At 38.5% G+C, this 19,666-nt stretch overlaps 1 protein-coding gene across 1 annotated transcript in view; it reads right to left on the reverse strand.

The window, feature by feature from the left end:
• Positions 1-707: 707 nt before the first annotated feature.
• Positions 708-19,666, reverse strand: part of slc25a26 (solute carrier family 25 member 26) — a 40,136-nt gene continuing 21,177 nt past the window's right edge. Inside the window, exons 6-10 of the mRNA XM_056735393.1 lie at positions 15,929-15,973; positions 11,364-11,433; positions 9,307-9,371; positions 5,063-5,136; positions 708-1,180 (exon numbers count right to left, since the gene is read on the reverse strand). Coding sequence (XP_056591371.1) covers positions 1,084-1,180; positions 5,063-5,136; positions 9,307-9,371; positions 11,364-11,433; positions 15,929-15,973 — 351 coding nt within the window. The 3' untranslated portion in view covers positions 708-1,083. The remainder of the gene's footprint in view (positions 1,181-5,062; positions 5,137-9,306; positions 9,372-11,363; positions 11,434-15,928; positions 15,974-19,666) is intronic.

Below are 19,666 nucleotides of genomic sequence, written 5' to 3' on the forward strand. Positions count from 1 at the left end.
CTGCCTTGGGATAACATCAATACATTTTGCTGAGGAAAACGGGACAAAACAGTGCTGAGCTAATGTCCTCTTATGACACTGAAATCTAAATGTCTGTTTCTTCTCATTTTTAACAACTAAATAAATGGTAAGACTGATTATTGGACTTTATTTTGATTATAACACTGTTGATGCTGTTAAAGCTAGAACACCTAGGAAGTAACACACCTCTCACTACACAGTATCTAAAAGGCAAACATTCTCACTTTTTGTTCATTTATATTCCAGTTGTACTGTTGCTTGCAACCCCAGTTATTTTAAGCAAACCTTCTATGGGAAATGTTTAGCAACGGTAAAAGTCCCTCAATTCAGGCTAAATCTGTAACTGTTTTCTGAGATTTTTAAAACTGCATTTTATATTTATAAAGTGCAATATCTAAAAGCGTAGAAGCGTGATCTGTTGAGCCTCACTCATCTTTCTCCATTATTTAACTGTGTTTGGAAAGCAAGCACATACTGGTGAAAGGTAGCTGTTGACTGAGAGCCCACAGGGCAAAAACAGTCGACTGTTAAGTATTGTTCTTGTGCTTTGAGCTTCATGACAGCTCTGACAAACCTTCACACCTGTGGACTAATCTGTCCAGCTAATGCATTCTGGCTGACTGTGTGCATGTGTCTGTGTGTTCTCAACTCACATTTATAAATCAGACAGGACATTCATGTTTTGTAAAACCACTTTATTGCATAAGAAATACAAAAGAAGTCCATAGCTTTCATACATCGAATGCAAACATGACATTTAAGTTTCAACATGATCTGTTGTTGAAGAACTGGAATTCCGGCAGTTAAACTCAATATGTTGTGCACTGTTGAGCAGGAATGCAAACCTACATGTTATGTGATCTTTTTATCCAGGCACCAGGTGTCCTAGCTGTGCCCCTGAAGACCACCAGTTCAAACCGGGACAGAGAGCTTTACCATCGCAGAGCTGACTAACCTCCCGCTCAACTGTAGGGGTGCTTTACACTTTGCTTCTGATATCAGACTGTTGTTTTGCTGATTCTGCAAGGGTGAGTCGGCCTCGTTGTTTTGTGGAGATGGCCCTTATGTAAGCGTACGGCGCACTTTCTCATATACTCCGAGGAAGATGAAACCTCCCATGCTGATGAACGTCATTCTGGGGATGCTGCCAGCGAACAGTCTTTACACATCATGAAACAGATAAAAGCGAGAGTTAGAAATGATTTTTTTACATCATTGGCAATTAATGTGAGTATTGCTGAGAATCTGTAAAAAGGAATTCTACATTTTATGCTGTTTTCTTAAAGGGACAAAAATAAAAAAATCTTTTATTTCATTCAAAACCTGTTTATGATTCTTTCGGATGTGGGAAACAAAAGCAGATATTTTGAGAAATGTCTCGGTGTAATGTGTCCATACAACGGAAGTCAATGGGGGGGTCGATGTTGTTTGGTTACCGACATTCTTCAAAAGATCTTCTATTGTGTTCTGCAGAAGAAACTCATACAGGTGTCTAACGACACGAGGTTGAGCAAATAATGAAAGAATTGTTTTTGGGTGAGCTATTACTTTAGGACAAGTCTATAAATAGATTTTTAAGATGAATTAATAATAGATATTCAGATTTATTTACAGCATCAAAAAACTTTGTAGCATACGTTTGTCTTGTTTTGCAGTACAAATATCCAAAATGTTTCAATCAACATCCATTTACTTGACAAAAAAGTAACCTGAGATATAAACTAATAAAACAAATCATTTTTTATCATTTATGAAATTAGTTATGCTTATAACAACAGGGTAGGTAAAGAAGCAAAACTTAATGCAAGTTTATTTTTCTTTCCATCATTTTATCCATAAAAAACAATTTGTGATTATTTTGCTACTGAAGAAAATGTCTCTTGATTTAAGATGTACTGCAAAACAATTATAAATCAATAATAAATCACATATACTCTATGAATATTTGTATTCGGGCAGATAACTGACATTCAAGTCAATACAAAATAATATTTTCCTCACACAATCATGGCATTATATTATATTCTCAGTGTCTATAAAATCTACTAATGCATTCAATTGAACTTGATAACAATACTGCAATATCAGCATGGATCTGATTTCCATAAACAGGCATAAAAAGAAACATTAACTATGCTCGATGAAACAAGTATTCAATATTTCTCATCTGACAGTGTTGTTTGACAGATTAGGGAGCGTTTGAAGAGCAATGGCAGCGCAGGGGTTGTTGATGTTGGAGAGGTCGGAGGGATGCGACAGGCCATGAAAGTACTTTAGTCTCCTAAGGCTCTTTTCCACACAGCTGCTTTTGGTATAAGCGCTGGCCCCTGGGGGGCTCTCCGCATGACAGATGACCAGATGACATCCACACACGTCCCTCAAGCTTCCAGTAACCCTGCACCCACCGCCCTACCCCACCTCGCTCAACAAAAAACTCTCTCGTGTTCTTTCTCATCCACTCCCACTCCCACTCTTTCTTCTTTCTCTTTTTTCTCAGCCTCCTGTTTCTCTTTCAGTCTATTTTTTCCTGTTCTTGTCGTTTAGCAAATTTATTCAATCCCTGTATCAATATACCAGCCTTTCCACTGTAGTGTATCACACCTGTGGGGGGTAATAGTGTTCGGAAAGGGGGTGGTGTGGTCCTAAAATTAGAAATAAGGTCACAGGGGGTGCGACTGCTAATGCATCAATTTTGTCAACTGCAAAGCTGTACAAGGTGCCAAACATGTCAAGGATCTCTAGACTATTCCAGCGATTCGCAGAACTTGCCGTTTCAGCAGGGAACATGTGTTTTACAGAGACATGCCATGTCAGAGCCAGCTTGTGTGTGTGGACGCACGTCCTGGAACGAATTAGCAAAGACGCATTTGACAGTTTGTCTGTGCATGGGGTTGGCATTACATACAGTGCACAAAGTGAGAAATATGAAACCCCATAGGCACGATTTGAGTCATTTCTGACCTTTTTCCTCTCCAATGGAAACCCAAAATGTCTATGGCAGCTTTCATTTTTAACACATCTTTGATCATTTATGCTGATTTTCGTGTTCAATCATGCAAAGGTTGACTGCACAAGCTTTGTTCATGGAACAGTAAAAGCCACTGAGTAAATAAGATCCCAGCTTTGATTTAAAACCAGATAGATATGATGCTATGTGGATAGACAGCAGTAAAACTTTATGATTTTATTTATCTAGTATATTTATAGTAAAAAATAAAAAAATAATTTTGCGGAATTCTACCATTTTATATTGCAGAATTTTCACATATTTTGGAAATCTGGTAAAAAAGGTTACAAGCTGGGTGTAAAATTACATAAAAACGGTCAAAAATGTCCTTTATAAAAGTTTTATTTTACGTGATTTTCCCTGGCACCCCATTTTCCACTGATACCGATTTTTCGGAGTAATATCTGCCGATACTGATTACATTTTGTATATATTTTATTATGTTATTAATTCATACAATGACTAGTAATATTGAACATCAAACTGGTAATGTTTCTAAATATATAGCACAAATGCATTTTCCTGTCCTCTTTTGATTGACAGGACATATCGACCCTGATCATCAGCTACTGTTAAACTATCGTTCAATATTTTTTTCTTTTCTTTTTTCGATATCGATTATTGGCCAATATATCTGTGCATCTCTAATACCTTCAAATGCACCGCAAGGCTTTTTGGATAAAAGCTAGGCCAAAAGCATTAACGCAAATGTACTGAAATCTATTGTCTTACAAGCTAACCATGAATCTTCATCAACCTGCTAGCCTGGAAATTAAACATGAGTAACAGCCCCTATGTCGCAATGTGCTGCTGACTCACTGTGACATCATCACCCAGGTCAGCCGTGATAGGCAGTCAGTCATCGGCAGCTGGGTCTAAACACCTCTAATAATGACTCTATAAATAACCCACACTTGCTAAAGTACATTTACGACTGTTCTTTCCAAATGTCGAACTGAACCGAGACAGGCCGTATACCATTGGAACATTCCGAATGAATAATCAAAACTCAACCTGCTTTTAGTGCAACTAGAGATATAACGTATTGTACAGAAACTGTACTGTTCCTTATTCCCAAATCCTGCTAACATGACTCTGTCCGTAGGCTGTCCAATCCTACTTAGCAAAGCCTACTGTTTGCGTCTACAGGCTAGGATTCTTTGTAGCGGCACTTCAAAGTTCAGAATAGGTCTAGATCACGAGCACACAGCGCTCTTGATTGCTGTTGTTTTGGTTTGGTGTAGTTAGAAGGGCTGCACGGAGCCCTGCCACACATGGAAGCACTTTCAGGCTTCTCTGGTCTGCAATTGGAGCCATTACAGTAATTACAGCTTTAAACCCGGCCAATTTGTACAAGGCATGCAGCAGTTTCCCTCTGCCTTATGCAAGCGTGCCCAAGCCCCTTTCCTGCTCTTTGTTTTCTTTTACGGGCCCTTGTTCTCTGAGAACTGCAATATAGGATTTTTGGAATTCCTTTAGGTTAAAAGTTTACTTTGTGTATAACCCTTAGGGACAGTTTGCCCAAAAACGAAAATTCTGTCATCATTCATTCACCCTCTTGTCATTTCAAACCTGTGTGACTTTCTTCCGCTGAACACAAAAGAAGATATTTTTTGAAGGCCGTTGGTAACCGAACAATGGCGGTTCCCATTGTCATCTATTGTATCTACACTTAACCAATGTAAGTGAATGGGTACCGCTGCTGTTCAGTTACAAACGCCCTTCAAAATTCTCTTTATCTGTTTAAGATTGATGTACTTGCTTGCTTGTAATATACCTATAAGATTAACAAAATACAGAAGTTTAGGGTTGGGAACAATTTGCTTGACCAATGTTCAAAAATCACCTCTATGAGTTCATTGCAAAAATCAATCAGTTTTAAAAATGAATTCAGAAGAAAGCAGTCATGACTATAAACAAACATGGTGATTTATAGGAGATGACTATAAAAAATGAATGTCACGAATGAACAAACTCGCTCATGTTGAAGGAGGAATGCAGTGTCAGAACCAATCCACAGTAATTCACACTCACCCAGGTATTCCTCTGCTCCTCCACACCTCATACAAAACCAGAGGGATGTTTCCACTAGCTGTGCTCGTCCCGGCCTGAAAAAGGGATGTAAAAACAGGTATGATGTATTATCTGTCTTTATCAGCCTGTCAAACACACTGTGTGTTCTGTCTTTCTCCCATTCCTTCGCTTGTTTACTCCACCCGGCCCTTTCTATCTACACATATTTCAGTTTCTCTTTTATAAACCTGCAGCATTATCTTTGAAACAGCGAACTGTCAAATGGATTTAACGTTACAACTGCCTATTAAGAAACCACATACACGTTCCTGTGTGCATGTGGGAAGTAGTTTTTCCAACGCAGTCTATAAACATACGCTTGGAAATCTGTGGCTAAATAAGCGGCGCATAGAAAGGAATGCAACACTATAACTCGTGCTTGTGGTTTTATTTTGAATGTCAACATGTACATGATCCTGCAACCAGGGTTTTTACTGCATAGAGAAAGCAGCCGCCTCCGTCAAATTTCGTGCCGCCCCGACTCTCGCCCAGATTATGTTGGGTGTCTTCATAAGAAATGTTGGGTGCATTTAACAGACTGTTATTTGTAACTGCAGTTGCGGCGTAACACCACAGTATAGGCGCCGTTTCGTTATCAGCACACTGAGGCGCTAAAAGAAGTCCAGAACAAGAGCTAGCTGTGTTTCACGGTTGTTTGTTTTGCATCCAAGTACGTTGAATTTCTTGAAATGTCTTAAATTAACATGATATCCATCATTGTGTCTTCAGCTGTGCAGTTGGATCGTTGAATCGTTGGAGTTCGCCAGTATAAACGCACATTGCGTTCAGAACGACTCGCACACGAATGACTCATTTGAATCGATTCATTTAAACTATTGAACTTTTCAGTCTCAGCGAATATTAGAGATCATTGAATCATTTAAAATGAACCACAGAGAATGCAAGATGTGAATGAGCATTGCTCACTTAGTAAGACGGCTTAACTGAGTTTGCTATTGTGGGCTGAAAAGTTAGTGGAAAATGATAGAAACGCTTTATTTGATTAAAAAAAACATTTATGTTAGGTTGAATAAGACTTTTAATCGTTTTATATAACTGTAATAATTGTCATTTTCATCTAATTTTATTAGAGCTTTCATTATGTCTAAGTCACTTTGCTTAAGCCACTTAAAGGTAAAGTAGTATGTGTGCCAAGTAGTTGATGTCCGTAGGGCAAAACAAACACATAGTTTGTTGACCTAAGGACAACATTTTATCAATAAAACCTAAACCCACACCAAACCCCAAACCATAACCGATCCCTAAAATCAGAGGGAAATGATGAGTGAAAAACAATGGTCTAGATGCAACTAATCCTGGTTGGAAGATTAAACTTAAAATAAACTGTTCATTTATTTCTGAAATCTGATTGGTTGATTTAAATGTTGTCCCAGGGTCATCATAAAATTGAAGGACATTAACCACTTGGCAAGAACACTAGAGCCGTGTACAAGATCAGGATGGCACCACCTCCGCCTCAAATTGAGTCAGGAGAACCCCTGGCAACATCATGCTGTAGAAATAAAAGTTCAAAATGTGAGGACTGTACTACATGAATTGTGCTACTGCTCCTTTAAGTCATCAAGTCTGTTGCATTTGCCATGTAGAAGGTACATGAGCCATTTCTAGGTACCAGAATATTAATAAGTTGTGTTTTTTTTTTTAAATGGACTAGTAAGTAATCATCTTAAAGACGATAAACACATTTTGGACGTTATAACAATCTTAAGCGACCTTAAAACAACGTCAAGGCAACCATCCCGGACAACCGGCATGGCAAGTTGTGCACAGGTACGCACATTTTCAGTCAAGCTCCCCAAGAGATCCTCTTTTCGAATTGCTGTTCAGACGGCGGAAAACATTTTCACAGCTTTAAATTTAGACTTGGTTCATTTATCATATTTTACAGTTTCTGAACTGTTCGGTTGCTTGTACACTGAGCGGCCCAGTACACATTGAGCAGCTCCCCACAGGGCTTGGATAACAGCCTGGAGCCTCTGTTGGCCAAAACACACAAGCGCACACAAAAGTACAGCTGACCTGCATAAAAACAAGGTCTCTATATCTTTAATTGGTCAAATTTTTGGACAAACACAAGGCAACCTTAAGTAATGACCTGAAGCGTGACAGCTCCACTGCCAAAACAAATCAGTCTGTCAGCCGATACTGAGAGGAGACAGGTGCAAAAAACATCCTTCGCTCATTCCAACACACACATAGCTAACTCTGAAAGTACCTCTTAAAATGGCCATGTTCGACTGGTTTGTAGCATTTTATGATTTATGATTTATGCAAAAAAGCTAACTGATACTGATAGACTGATACTGGTACTGTAGCTTTAAGACTTGCATATGTAAAAAACATCTATTACGATCAGGAGACCTTTGCATAGGAGTGTAGCATCATGTTAGTTGTTATGCTAGCAATAGCAAGCTAGTTTTGAAAGCAGAGCTATCGCCAAAGCCCCGTCTCCTCACGACAATAAAGTACTTCAGAAATTACAGATTTTTTTATGCAAACCCCAGAAACGAGTTAGCATTTTCCACCCCAGAGTCTATACGTTTTATGAATGGGTTTTTGATTCATGTTTCGCTAACTTGTTGTTTGTGCTCGAGTTATGCAAATACATACTGACTGTCATGTAGGACCGAATAAAATGATTGGATTAATATTTTATGATTTTATTTGAAGACCTACACAGATGAAATTATATGCTATCATATCTTGCCTATTAAAAAGGCTTTTAATCAGTATAATGAAAAATGTTTATGAAACATGATCACCATAGCTGTAATAAAAGGTCTGATTTAACTATAAAGCAAGATTTGTGTTTTAAATTGTATATCACCACAGTGTCACTTTCCAATATCAGTATCAATTTAAAAATACCAACTCTGTAACCTATTCTGTCCTACGAAGGCAAAAGGCAGTAACTTTTATTTTTGGTTGAAAAATGAGTTGTTGATATTTCTGGGACATTTAAGACCTTTATCATGTGGATCTTGAGTAAGTTTTGTTGTTTTTCTGAACACATAATGGGCTGTAACTTAGAAAAGCCCATGAGAAAACAACAAATAGACATTTTTAAAGTAATTTTTCAGTATTTTACGTCTTCCTTTTTGTATTTTTTTACGGTGTTTATTTTACGTATAGCATACTTTTTGTATACAATTTGATCTGATTTATTTTTGTATAAAAACTGAAAATCATATTTTCATTACATGTTTATTGTGGCCAACTCAATAATAACATTATTACCATAACTAAATAAAATCAGTCAAATACATATTTCATTTAGTTTATTTCGTGTTTCCTTTTTCTGCCTATAAATCACATTCAAAATATGAGTGTACCAGACTTACATAAGGCAATTTTTTTAATGGGTATTAAATAATTTACAAAATTTCACGATGTTATTTAACACAATACCGATAATCATGTTTTCTATCATCACTATTATTAAAAACACCTGTATTGTGAAAACCCAAATGTACATACTATAGCACAGTAACTGGTGATGCATGTGGGGTAGCTGTTATCTTATCAGCCAAAACATTCTTTTGAATACAAGCAAAATGTCTGCAATAACATAAAATAATAAAGATCACAAGGCATGCATTATTTAAACGTGTGGTATTCACACACTCTGCACCGAGCAAAACATCACAAGAAAAAAATGGGGTTAGTTTCAAGAGTTTTGGCCCATATCTGAAAGCTCCAAACAAACCCAGATCCCTATAAAAAAAATTGTGCTTCACTCATAACATAACTTCTAGAGGCTATTATCTTCACAATGCACGTTAACTTTCCATATTAACAATGTGTTCCCCTATTAAGGGTGCAAAAGCTCAAAATGGCTGTACAGTCTATAAGCTGGGGCTCTAAAGTGCAGTCTCATCCACAGACAAATGAAAATTACACTTGAATATACAAATGTCTTCTGACATCTAACATGCACATACACAGGACTGTCTGCTTTGAGTCTTGACTGGACACAGTTGTGCGTCAGTAGCGTCCCTGGCTGACCCTGCGATTGGATCAAGCTGTGTGTCTCTACTTGAGGATTTTCTTCCTCTGCATTCTCTCTCCCTCTCTCTCTCTTCAGTGGGGTTTGTCTACATTAGGGCCGTTTGTTTGTTCACCTTGCTCTCCATCTGGGAGGCATCAGGAGACAGAGAAATTAAACAACAGTCCCAGCTTCTTACCTTGGCCAACATTATCCAAGTCTTTGCCACATCTAGCGGAGTTGTGACGAGTGCTGCTACCCCACCTGGACAAAAAAAAACATAGGACGCTGATAAATGACCTTCACTCCTCTGTAGAAATGATCAGAGAAACAATAGCCACCAGTTGTAAACATACTGTGCCCTAAACGGGAAGAAACTCCTCCATAATGCCCAATTTCAAATGATCCCTGGAGCACAAATGATGTGTCCTTAGAGGAATGTTCTGGGTTTAAGCTCTATCGAGAACATCTGTGGCATGTTGACGTTTAAAAGACAATAATTCAGATTCGACTATCAGTTTGTAAAAATAAACAGAAATCATGTGTTACATGCTTACAATGGAAGTCTATGGGGAAAGCCTTCGGATGCTTTAAAAGTGGAAATGCGCTTGTTTTTTTTCGTTAAAGCACCGTTCATTTTTTCCATAGAAAATATGTTTTTGTTATGAAGTTGTCCAAATATTATCTTAGCGGTGAGATGTATAATTCTATTATGCTAGTTTTTAGGGATGTAACAATTAAAAAATATCACTGTACGGGAATACTAAAATATGATATTTATTGCACTGTTTAAAATGACAAATGATGACTTGGAAACGTGCCATAAAATCCTTGTTTCTTTATCCTCTAACACATACCTCTAAACAACAGTTATGATTATAGTCCGAGATGGGTCGAATGACCTAAAAATCTGTTTAATAAAATGAAAAAATGCACCAGATGGACCTTGCCAAAGGTGATATTTATTATTCTTTCTAACATTCTCTATGGGCCTGTAAGACAAATCGTTTGATACGTCACGTGACCACGCTAATATTGAGACAATTTTGCTATTATGATAACACAATATCGATAATATTGTTTCATCCCTACTAGTTTCATGCAAACACATTTAAAGGGACAGTTCATCCAAAATATAAAAATTCTTAGTAATGTACTCATTCCACACCAGTTCGACAAAAGTTGGTGTTTTGAAGAATGTCGGTTATGGTTACCAAACCACAGTGACTGCATTATATGGACGCAAAACCACAGAGACATTTCTAAAAAACATCTTCTTTTTTGTTTACGTCAGAAAAAGCCACAAACAGATTTGAACGTCATGAGGATGAATTAAAGATGACAGAATTAAATGTTTGAGTGAACTGTGCCTTAATGTATTAATAATAATCTCCTCTGTAGGTTTCATGCATCAAGTACACGTTGTTTTTACTCATTTCAAACGCTAATCTCTAAATGATTTTCAGTCTTAATCAACAGCATGTCACGATACCTTAACTTTCTTAAACCCAGAGCGTTTTGTCTGGTTAAAAGTAAAAGCACACAATAGTAACAAATAGCTTTTTTCAAATATTCCCAATGTTGCAGCTGCAGCAAACCGCACCATCAGCGAGGAAACGCATCACAATACACATTTGTTTGCGTGCTGTTTCACAATGCAGCTAACAACTGCAATCCACCTAAATCAATACATCTGTGCCGGAGCAGCACATGTGCGCACACAAATCGATTCCAAGGCTTCTCTCCAGGTGGCGTGGCACGCGGCCATGTTCCTTCCCCCGGGTGAAGTGTCCTAGTCCCTGCAGTTTCAATACCTGGTAAGAACTATGGTAAATTATGATCCTGGCCTGAGATGTTTTCCAGCAAGCGCGGTGACTAGGGAGTTAGACAGCTGCGAGGGCCCCTGGGCCAGATTTGCAGTCCCACAGGATAAGCCTGGACAGTTAGACTGGATCTAGTTTGGACTCTGTAAACTCAATGACTGCTGACAACAGCTATGAAAGTTACAGAGAGTCTGATGGCAACAAGAGGTCAGTGAGGGAAGGGGGGACGATGGTACGCTTTTCGTTCGATGTACTCGGTCTGTCTAAGCGCACCAGCTGGTGAACAACCTGACCATCTTGACCTGTGTGGAATTATACAAGAATGTGACTGGGTATAGCTTGGATATCCCTGGCATTGGACTCCATCCCAACTATCTCTTTCTCCTCCTCTTGCTTTCCCAGACCTCAGCGCTGTAAGGCTAATCCCACACACCTGCAACAGCTCCGCACGCTGCTGCCTGCCAAGAGTCCAGCGTTCCTCCCTGGCTCCTCCACCACACGGTCTACAGAGAGAGAGAGAACTGGGGATTATTACATTCATCGGTGGCGTTTTAAAAAACAACACAAAGCCCTAGGGTTTGCGCGTATGGGAATTGAGCAGAACGGCCATTTTAACGTCCGCACTTCCAGTGTGATGTCATGGGCTCGTTTTCCACACGTCTGAAAGAAAGAATTGGAGAAGTCCACAGCTCAGCAGAACGCTGTCCCAGATTATTCTATTGTACACACATGCGAACACTCAGTTTCTGGAAAAAACATTTTCTAACAGTCTGGTTTAGAGTTTTCCAAGAAACAAAGGGAAAACGATATCGAGCTTTGATGAGAGTCACAGACGGATGATTTTGTTGAGCACAGTGTTTCTACACGGCAGAGGAGAGATACTGGCGAAGGCCAAGATAATGTTCCACAACCTACGACACTGTCTACTGTATTTGGGTAGTTGACAAATATACCGTTGTGTCCTATGGTGTGACAGCAAAAAAACTGTAAATAATATATTATTATGTATTAATAATATTCATATTTAGCCTATAATATAAAACAGCATAATTTCCCCCCAAAAAATTCACACCATAAGACACATTTATGCATTTATTTGTATAATCAACTCAATGTAAATGAAAGTTTTTCAATAATACGCAGAAAGTTTTCAATACTGAAAAACACATAATATAACACGTACTAACATAACTAATACAGTCTCATGCAAAGCATATTGGGAACTGGAAATCTGGAAACACAAATCATTCATGTAGTACCACCTTGAATGGAGCAAGTTTGATGATTGAACATGAAAAGATTGTGTTGTGAGAAACAAATCTGGGTTAAAGTGAAAGGGAACAATAGTAACATGAAAAACTTTTTCAAATGTTCTCAACACTGCAGCTGCAGCAAATATGAATCGCAAGTCACATTTGAATTTTCGCAATGCTGCTATTCAAACTGCAAGACTGAACCTGAAATAATCATGTTGCGACTAAATACAAAAAGAGTTAACTTAAGTAAACTGGACAGGGACCAAAAATCCTAGTTCTAGTTTTTAACAACATTTGTGTCTTGAAAACACCTTTAAAGCCTCACAATACCGTGTGAATTTTGTAACACACCGCTATTGTAGAAAAGACGACCAGTTGTGATCTGTAGCCTCAGACGGGACAGTTTGACAGCGTCTCATTTAATGACTAAACTTGTGCTAATTTTTGGATTAAATTGTTGTTTAAGTGCAGGTTTAAAGAGATGAAGTGGGTGGGTAGGCATGCAGTAAATTAAAGGGAAATATTTGAATGCGTCCACTGAAGTGTTAAAAAGGTGATTCGGTTTCAGTGCGTGTTTGTTGTGCTGGTGTTGTTTTCGATTGGTGTTATTATGCAGATAATTGTTGGAGTTCCCCTTCGGCCTCAGACTAGGAGCATCTGATTGCTAAGAAAGGAAAACAATCGAAGAACAGCATGAAATAATTATGAATGATCCCCTCCAACTCTGTAAACCAGAACACACACACAAATCTTTAAGTCAGTGCATCATGTGTGTTTCATTAGATGTCAGATTAAGGGAGAGGCTTTGTTTTTTGGATCAAAGAACGCCGTGTTGGAGATCATCCATCCATCCCGGTCACACTCAATGAAAACTGGAAGCAAGTTTACCTCAAAACAAAGGGACGGACCACAGTGCCAGCCAATAAAATCACACCTGTTACATTCAACATGGTTATTTTGGTAACACTTCAATATACAAGTTGTATTTTTCAACATAGTAAAGGCATTAATTAAGATTTAAAGCACGTAATAAGCTTAGTTAATTTCAGCATTTACAAATAAATTATTTAAATACACAGTTGTATCTGTTAAGCCAATTGCACATCGAGTCAGAAATTTGCGTCAGAAATTTCCGCACGTTAAAAAATTAATATGATCTCACGTTGTGTCAATTACATTTACGCACTGCCTAATATATCTTTTAAGCACGCCTTATTCATAATCATGCAATAACGTATGATGTTGAATGTGCTGTTCTCATGGTCACCGAAGTTTGTAGCGAAGATGACGATATTTCTACATTAGACCTCAACAGGTGGATTTCATTCATGTGGAAAGATGTCAAGCGAGATAAACTGACACGGCGATCTCAGCATCCCGGCTGTGTTATATGCTTTTAATAAAGGACTGTGAGAATCACAGAGCCAGACCATTGGCAGCCTGTGACAGTGGGTTTAATATGACTCTGGCAGCTATTGAAAGCCATTGAAGATATCGAAGCGAAGGTGTAGTGTGATAGCTTAGATGAGAGGTTGAAGGAGCAGGTTGTTCTGGGGGTCGTGCAAGGGCCGAGATGCAGGTGGTTGTGAAATATTTTAGGCCCCAATGAGAACTTCCCGGAGCCCAATTCCTAACAGCCCACATTAGCTTGATTTTTTTCTTAATAATGTAACGAAACTGTAAACCTAAGCTTTATTAGCATGCTTTTTTGGAATGAAATACATTTTAAATATCCGATTACATAACTTCAACCAAACTTCAATTTACTCGTGGCACACTTGCCCTTAATCATGAGAATAAGTTTGATCCGCTGACACATTAACGTCGAGTGGGCACGGTGGGAAAAAATGGCCGGGTGATGTAATGACACAGCTGCTCGTGGTTTTGTAACAGAGCAGCAGTGAGTTTAGGGGATTGTTAGTAGATAAACTTTGGGAATTGTGGGATACGCTGAAGAGAACAGATGGTTTAGTTCGGCCTGCCGCTCAGATGCCGCGGCTTAAGTTGTTTTTGGTGCGAATGACTTGAGAAGTGGTTTGGTGATCCTAAGGGTTTGGTTTTCCTGACACTAAACGCATGCGAGGATTGTAGAATTGGGTTATTTCGCGGATTCTGTGTGGCCCGCTTTAACAATACACCAGACGTTGTGCTCAAAACTAAAAACATGCACATGAGTCAGCCCACACACACAGAATTAAAGGGCCATGTACATTCTTCATATTATTTTTTTCCTGAAGTCGACTTGAAGTGTTTGGCGGGGTTAATGCATCCCAAAGCAGTTCATACTAACACATCTATTCTCTTTCTGCACTTTACACGGGGTGTTTTCTACTGTACCTTTAACATTTCCAGTACGACTTTTGCTAGGAAATTTGTACAAAAGATCATATTTGCTTTCGTTGAATTATACCAAATTAATTTCCATCAATCTGGTTAGATTGGTGAAGAATACACAACTGCCATCATTACAGTCCATCTACATAGCTCACAAGATCTTCAAATGGACAGTATAGCCAAAATGAAAAATTTGTCATCATGTAGGCCTATTTACGCTCATGTCACACAGAACCTGTAAGACTCTTTCCTCTGGAACGCAAAAGAAGATATTTTGAGAAATGACTGTGTCCTAACAATGGAAGTCAACGGGCGCCAGTGTTGTGTGGTTGCTAACCTTATTCAAAATGTCTTCTTTTGTGTTCTGCAGAAGTAAGAAAGTCATACAGGTTTGTAATAACATCATTTTTGGGCGAATTACCCATTTTAAGGAGTCATTTTCAAGTGAAAAATAGAGACCACACAAGTGGTTAGAAATAAAGCATATGGAACTTAATCCTGCATCCCTCTGCTATCAGCGTTTCACACTTTTCTAATGCACCGCTTGCAGGACTATTCAGCTGTTTGAAGATCAGTGACAGGCAGAAAACACACACAGACACAAGGATGTCAGTAAAAAGAGTGATTCGGCAGCGAAGGCTGTTGTGTTAAATGAAGGAGGACACAGAGAAGAGCAGCTTTTTTGCCACGGGACAAAACCTGTTTCCATGGTCTTTTAAAACTCAATGTGTAATTCTGGGAAACGCTGAATGAAGCAACGCAGCTGTATAAAGCGAACGCTGGCATCCTGTGGCATTGTCTCACGGAGGCTTTCTTGCTTTTCAAAGAAAAAGAGTTTAGCAAAGATTCTCACATTCCAACGGCTCTGCACAGATGGCCGGTCAGGCTGAAAAAAACACAAGAAACAGAGGAGTGCGAGAATGCCTTTGAACGTGTCACAAAGGGGCGGCCGTGAATGACGCTTCTTATTACTGCAGGGAACGGCGGTTAACGCTCTCTCACAGCTGCACGTGCTATTGTCCTCCAATGCCTGTCCTACTTTGCTCCGCTGCGGTCGCTAGGCCAAGATCGCTAATGGAATTTTCTGCTCTCGACCCAGAGACATGATGTCATGCTCAGAAACTAGATTTTTATGTGACACAGACCAGACAATGAAGAGGGAAATAGACAGTTGGCTGTGAGAAATTACGATTTGGTTTAACCGTCGGTGAGGGCGACCAATAAAATGGGGCGTTTATTCGAGATTACCTGAAATGAGCGTTATTAACAGATTCAGAGTCAAAGTGACATGTAAATGTGTCACAGCATTATCGGGTCATTATTCCTTCATTACAGTGATGTTATGGGGCCAAATTAGAGCAGAATGAGAGAATGCGAAAGAATGAAAGAGTGAAAATTGAAATTATACCTTCAGGTACTCCCAGAGAGGGAACTGCACCAGTGAGAACGGGATCTGAAATTGAAGAAAACATAAATACATGAGTTTTTCATTAAAGGAAAAGGACAAAAACAATACGTCATGTATCTTAACCAGTTGATATTTTAAGTGTACATTAAAGGTACAATGTGTAATCTATTGACAGAAATGCAATATAATTTACATAACCATGTCTTCAGAGGTGTATAAAGACCTTACATAATGAAGCTTGAGGTTCTATCTATAAACACCGTGGTTTCCCTTACATGAAATTCTAAATTTTGTTTCTACAGAAGCCCTAAACAGACAAACTGCTCTACAGAGTGTGTTTCGTAAATACTTTATCACCTTCGGTAAAGAAGCAACAACGTGACGACTTCTTAGTCCCATGTCAGCCACCGTAGTGCTTCGAAAGGGAGGGGTGGAGCTTCATACACAGGACCTTTAATGCCTTTATATAAAAATAATTTAAACTGTCTCTGTCTCTTTATGCAAATTATTGGAAGAATTTGAGGATTTAAAAAATCTGGCAAAACTGTTAACAACATTGTGAAGCATGTTCCATTTTCATTCCAGATCTCATAAAGTAACACATCTAGACATTGGCGCTAAAACGAAATTTGACATTAAAGAACAAATCCTGTCAGAATGCCATCAACAATGCCATCCTGATATCCGGTGAGAATTAAACTAATCCTCTAAGCATAATATCTTCTGTGAAAGAAGATACGTGTCAGACTGTTTTAATACTGAGTCAGAGTGTGTTTTTGGGGCGTGTGTGTGGTCCTAAACCCAAAAGTGTGGGGACCGAATAAATGTCCCCACAAGATCAAAAATGGTATTGATATCTTTGAAAAAAAAACCTTTTAAATCATACTGAATGATTTTTGATGGGTGGGGTGAGAGTAAGAGGATAGAATATACATTTTTATAAAAATCAATGTATATGGAAAGACCCTATAAATATGGAAACCCAACATCAGAGATGGGGGGGTATATGTGTGAAAGAGACAGAAAATGGGAGAGACGTGATGAATAAATGAAGAGTTTGTGGTCAGAGTGATAGAGCAAATGTGACAGAGGTGGCAGAAATTTCCCTTCCCACCAATTAGGCAAAAAGAGAGGAAATCAATGTCACTGCTGAACAGTCGGCTGACAAAATCTAAAAATCCTGTGGCTGGCTGTCATACACCAGAGAGAGAGAGAGACAGACAGAAGGTAAAACAAAGACCTGACACATGTGAAACTCACAAGGATGATATACTGGTCCTCTCCATGTTTTTAAATTTTGTCTATCAGGGGGAAATTGTAGGTCCTATGGTTTGGTTTAGAACAGTCTGCTTCGTAAACTTTGAACAATTTAGGGTATTTTATATGTTCAGAGCAAATGGTGTGAGCTGCATGAAGTTTTAACAAGTCTTTAGCAAGAAATGTAAAAATGATATATGGCCCAATACGGATTTTTTCACACCCAATCTCTCATCTGACCACCAGGCCTGTTTTAAAATCCCAAAATACTTTATCGCAAACAAGCAGTTGAAAAAAAACGAGCATAATCTTATACAGAAGTGGGATTTCACAGTCTGTCTTTGAAAACAAGGTACTGCTCAAGTAAAAAACAAAAGGTTTGATAACATCTGAAATAAAAAACACAACCGAGTAAACGCTGCTTGGGCATCCTGACAACTGCCCAAAATATGATATCTCCTGATTTTAAAGCGAAGAACAGATTGGTGCAATGTGACCCGACACTGGGGAGTGTGTGTGCTTCTTCCAAAAGCTAAATCAGCCACCTGTCTTTTATTACTGACATGATAAATTCTGCGTCTCGGTGCTCAGGAGAAGTGGAACGCTTTGAGGAATCCGCAGACAGAAATGAGGTTCAGCTGATTTATGCATCAGTCTTACACTTCTGGCAGAGACGTGGCGCCTGAACGACGCAGATGGTCAGATTTATATTGATAAGGTCGTAATGGATGACGAGGGAACGCATGATGGAGATGGAAAAGACAGAAGATGGAAAGCAGGTTTTTGACTAGAGGCCAGTGAGCTTCTTCATGATGAGCAGATAGTTCAGAAGACGACGGCACATGTGCTCTGATAGTGACACACTCCCAACACGCTTTCAGTTTTTATTTGGACAACTGTACATAATGTTCACTTGCAAAGAAAAAGACAACATGCGAACAACTGACAAAAAACATATAATAACGTATATCAAACACTCTCTCTTAAAGGATTCTCGATGATGTCGGTGTGCAACTGTCAGTTGTGTAACTGTCATTGAGAGATAAGGTTGGCTGTGTGTTTATGTGGGTGTGCTGGGACACCGGTGAGAATATTAGTATTCTGCACTCCTCTATGCTGTCAGGCTCCTGGCCGCCCGTATGGCATCTGGGAAAACAGATGTCAAAATGCATTTAAATGAAGGCTGATTGGACGGGTTGCGGTTTGCATGCTATTTGACAAATGGCTTTAATAGGTCAGACTGCTCTGCATGAATACCAATGAGAGGAGAGAAGATCAATCTCAAATCTGATTCACTTCGATTAGATTCATTAAAATCACATTCGTTTTCATTTTGCTTTGATTAGATTCAAACGCGTTTTAATGCGCTTCACTCCATTTGAGTCCAAATTATATTTTCAGAGTAATTAAATATAGAAAGTAATTTTGAAGTGGGATAAAAAGCCATGAATCTGTCTTTTTGGAATTAAGTGCACAATTTACAAGTCAAAAAAATGATAAATAAAATGATTATATTTATTATTATATTATATTATTATATATTATATTATTATTATAATACATGTATGATTATACGTTTTATGGGTAGAATATCCAAACACATTTTTGGGACCTTTCTAGGTGAAAATGTGACGGCAAATTCAGAACTAAATACAAAGTTTTTCAAGAATCACACAGGTTCCTAGAAATAAGACTACAAATGGTTTGGGATATTTTATTCACTTTTTAAAGTTTAAGTATTTAATCATTATTAGAAGTTTTTAATGGCATTTACAAATTTTGTTACTAGAGATTTAAAAAATGTAGAAAATCAACATGTCTGTTGGCTTCCATATAAAAGAGTGTGCCTAAAGATTTACAAAGTTCACTTCTATTTGATTCACATTTAAAATGTATATTGCATAACAAATAAAAAAATGATGCGTCAATCTGATCTACAAAGAATTTTGTTAAGAGCAAGAACAAACCTTCAGTTTCGTCAATGCCTTTAACTTGAAACTATATTTCATGCAATGGAAGAGGAGGAACTAGATTGTATCACTACATTTGAGCAACAGGAACATTGCTACATCAGTACTGGATAATGTTAAGAGAATAACAATGAAATAAAGATCGAAATTCTACAGGACTGACTATAATGTGTTTCAAAGTGACAGCAGAGTGAAGAAAGACAGCGTTGTGCAGTCCAGAAATAAAAAGACGAATTATTAAAGCAAAGCAGAAAGAGGATATTGCTCAGGTCTAGCCGGAGGACATACTGGCCACTCCAGAGACGCTCGGAGAGAGAAGAAAAAGAGGCAAAAAGAGTGGGACTGCATGACAGGAAGTAGATGAGGGCCAGATGGATAAGTCATCAGTCGAGTAGTGATTCAGCAGCACATGGTATGAGAACAGCAGACGGACTGAAGGTGAACTGGATTTGGAAAGACTAATCTTCACTTTATTACTGAAAGCTGTGGAAATGTCCACTTTAACAGGCCT

Source organism: Triplophysa dalaica, chromosome 21, assembly GCF_015846415.1.
Source record: "Triplophysa dalaica isolate WHDGS20190420 chromosome 21, ASM1584641v1, whole genome shotgun sequence".
NCBI classification, from domain to species: Eukaryota; Metazoa; Chordata; class Actinopteri; order Cypriniformes; family Nemacheilidae; genus Triplophysa; species Triplophysa dalaica.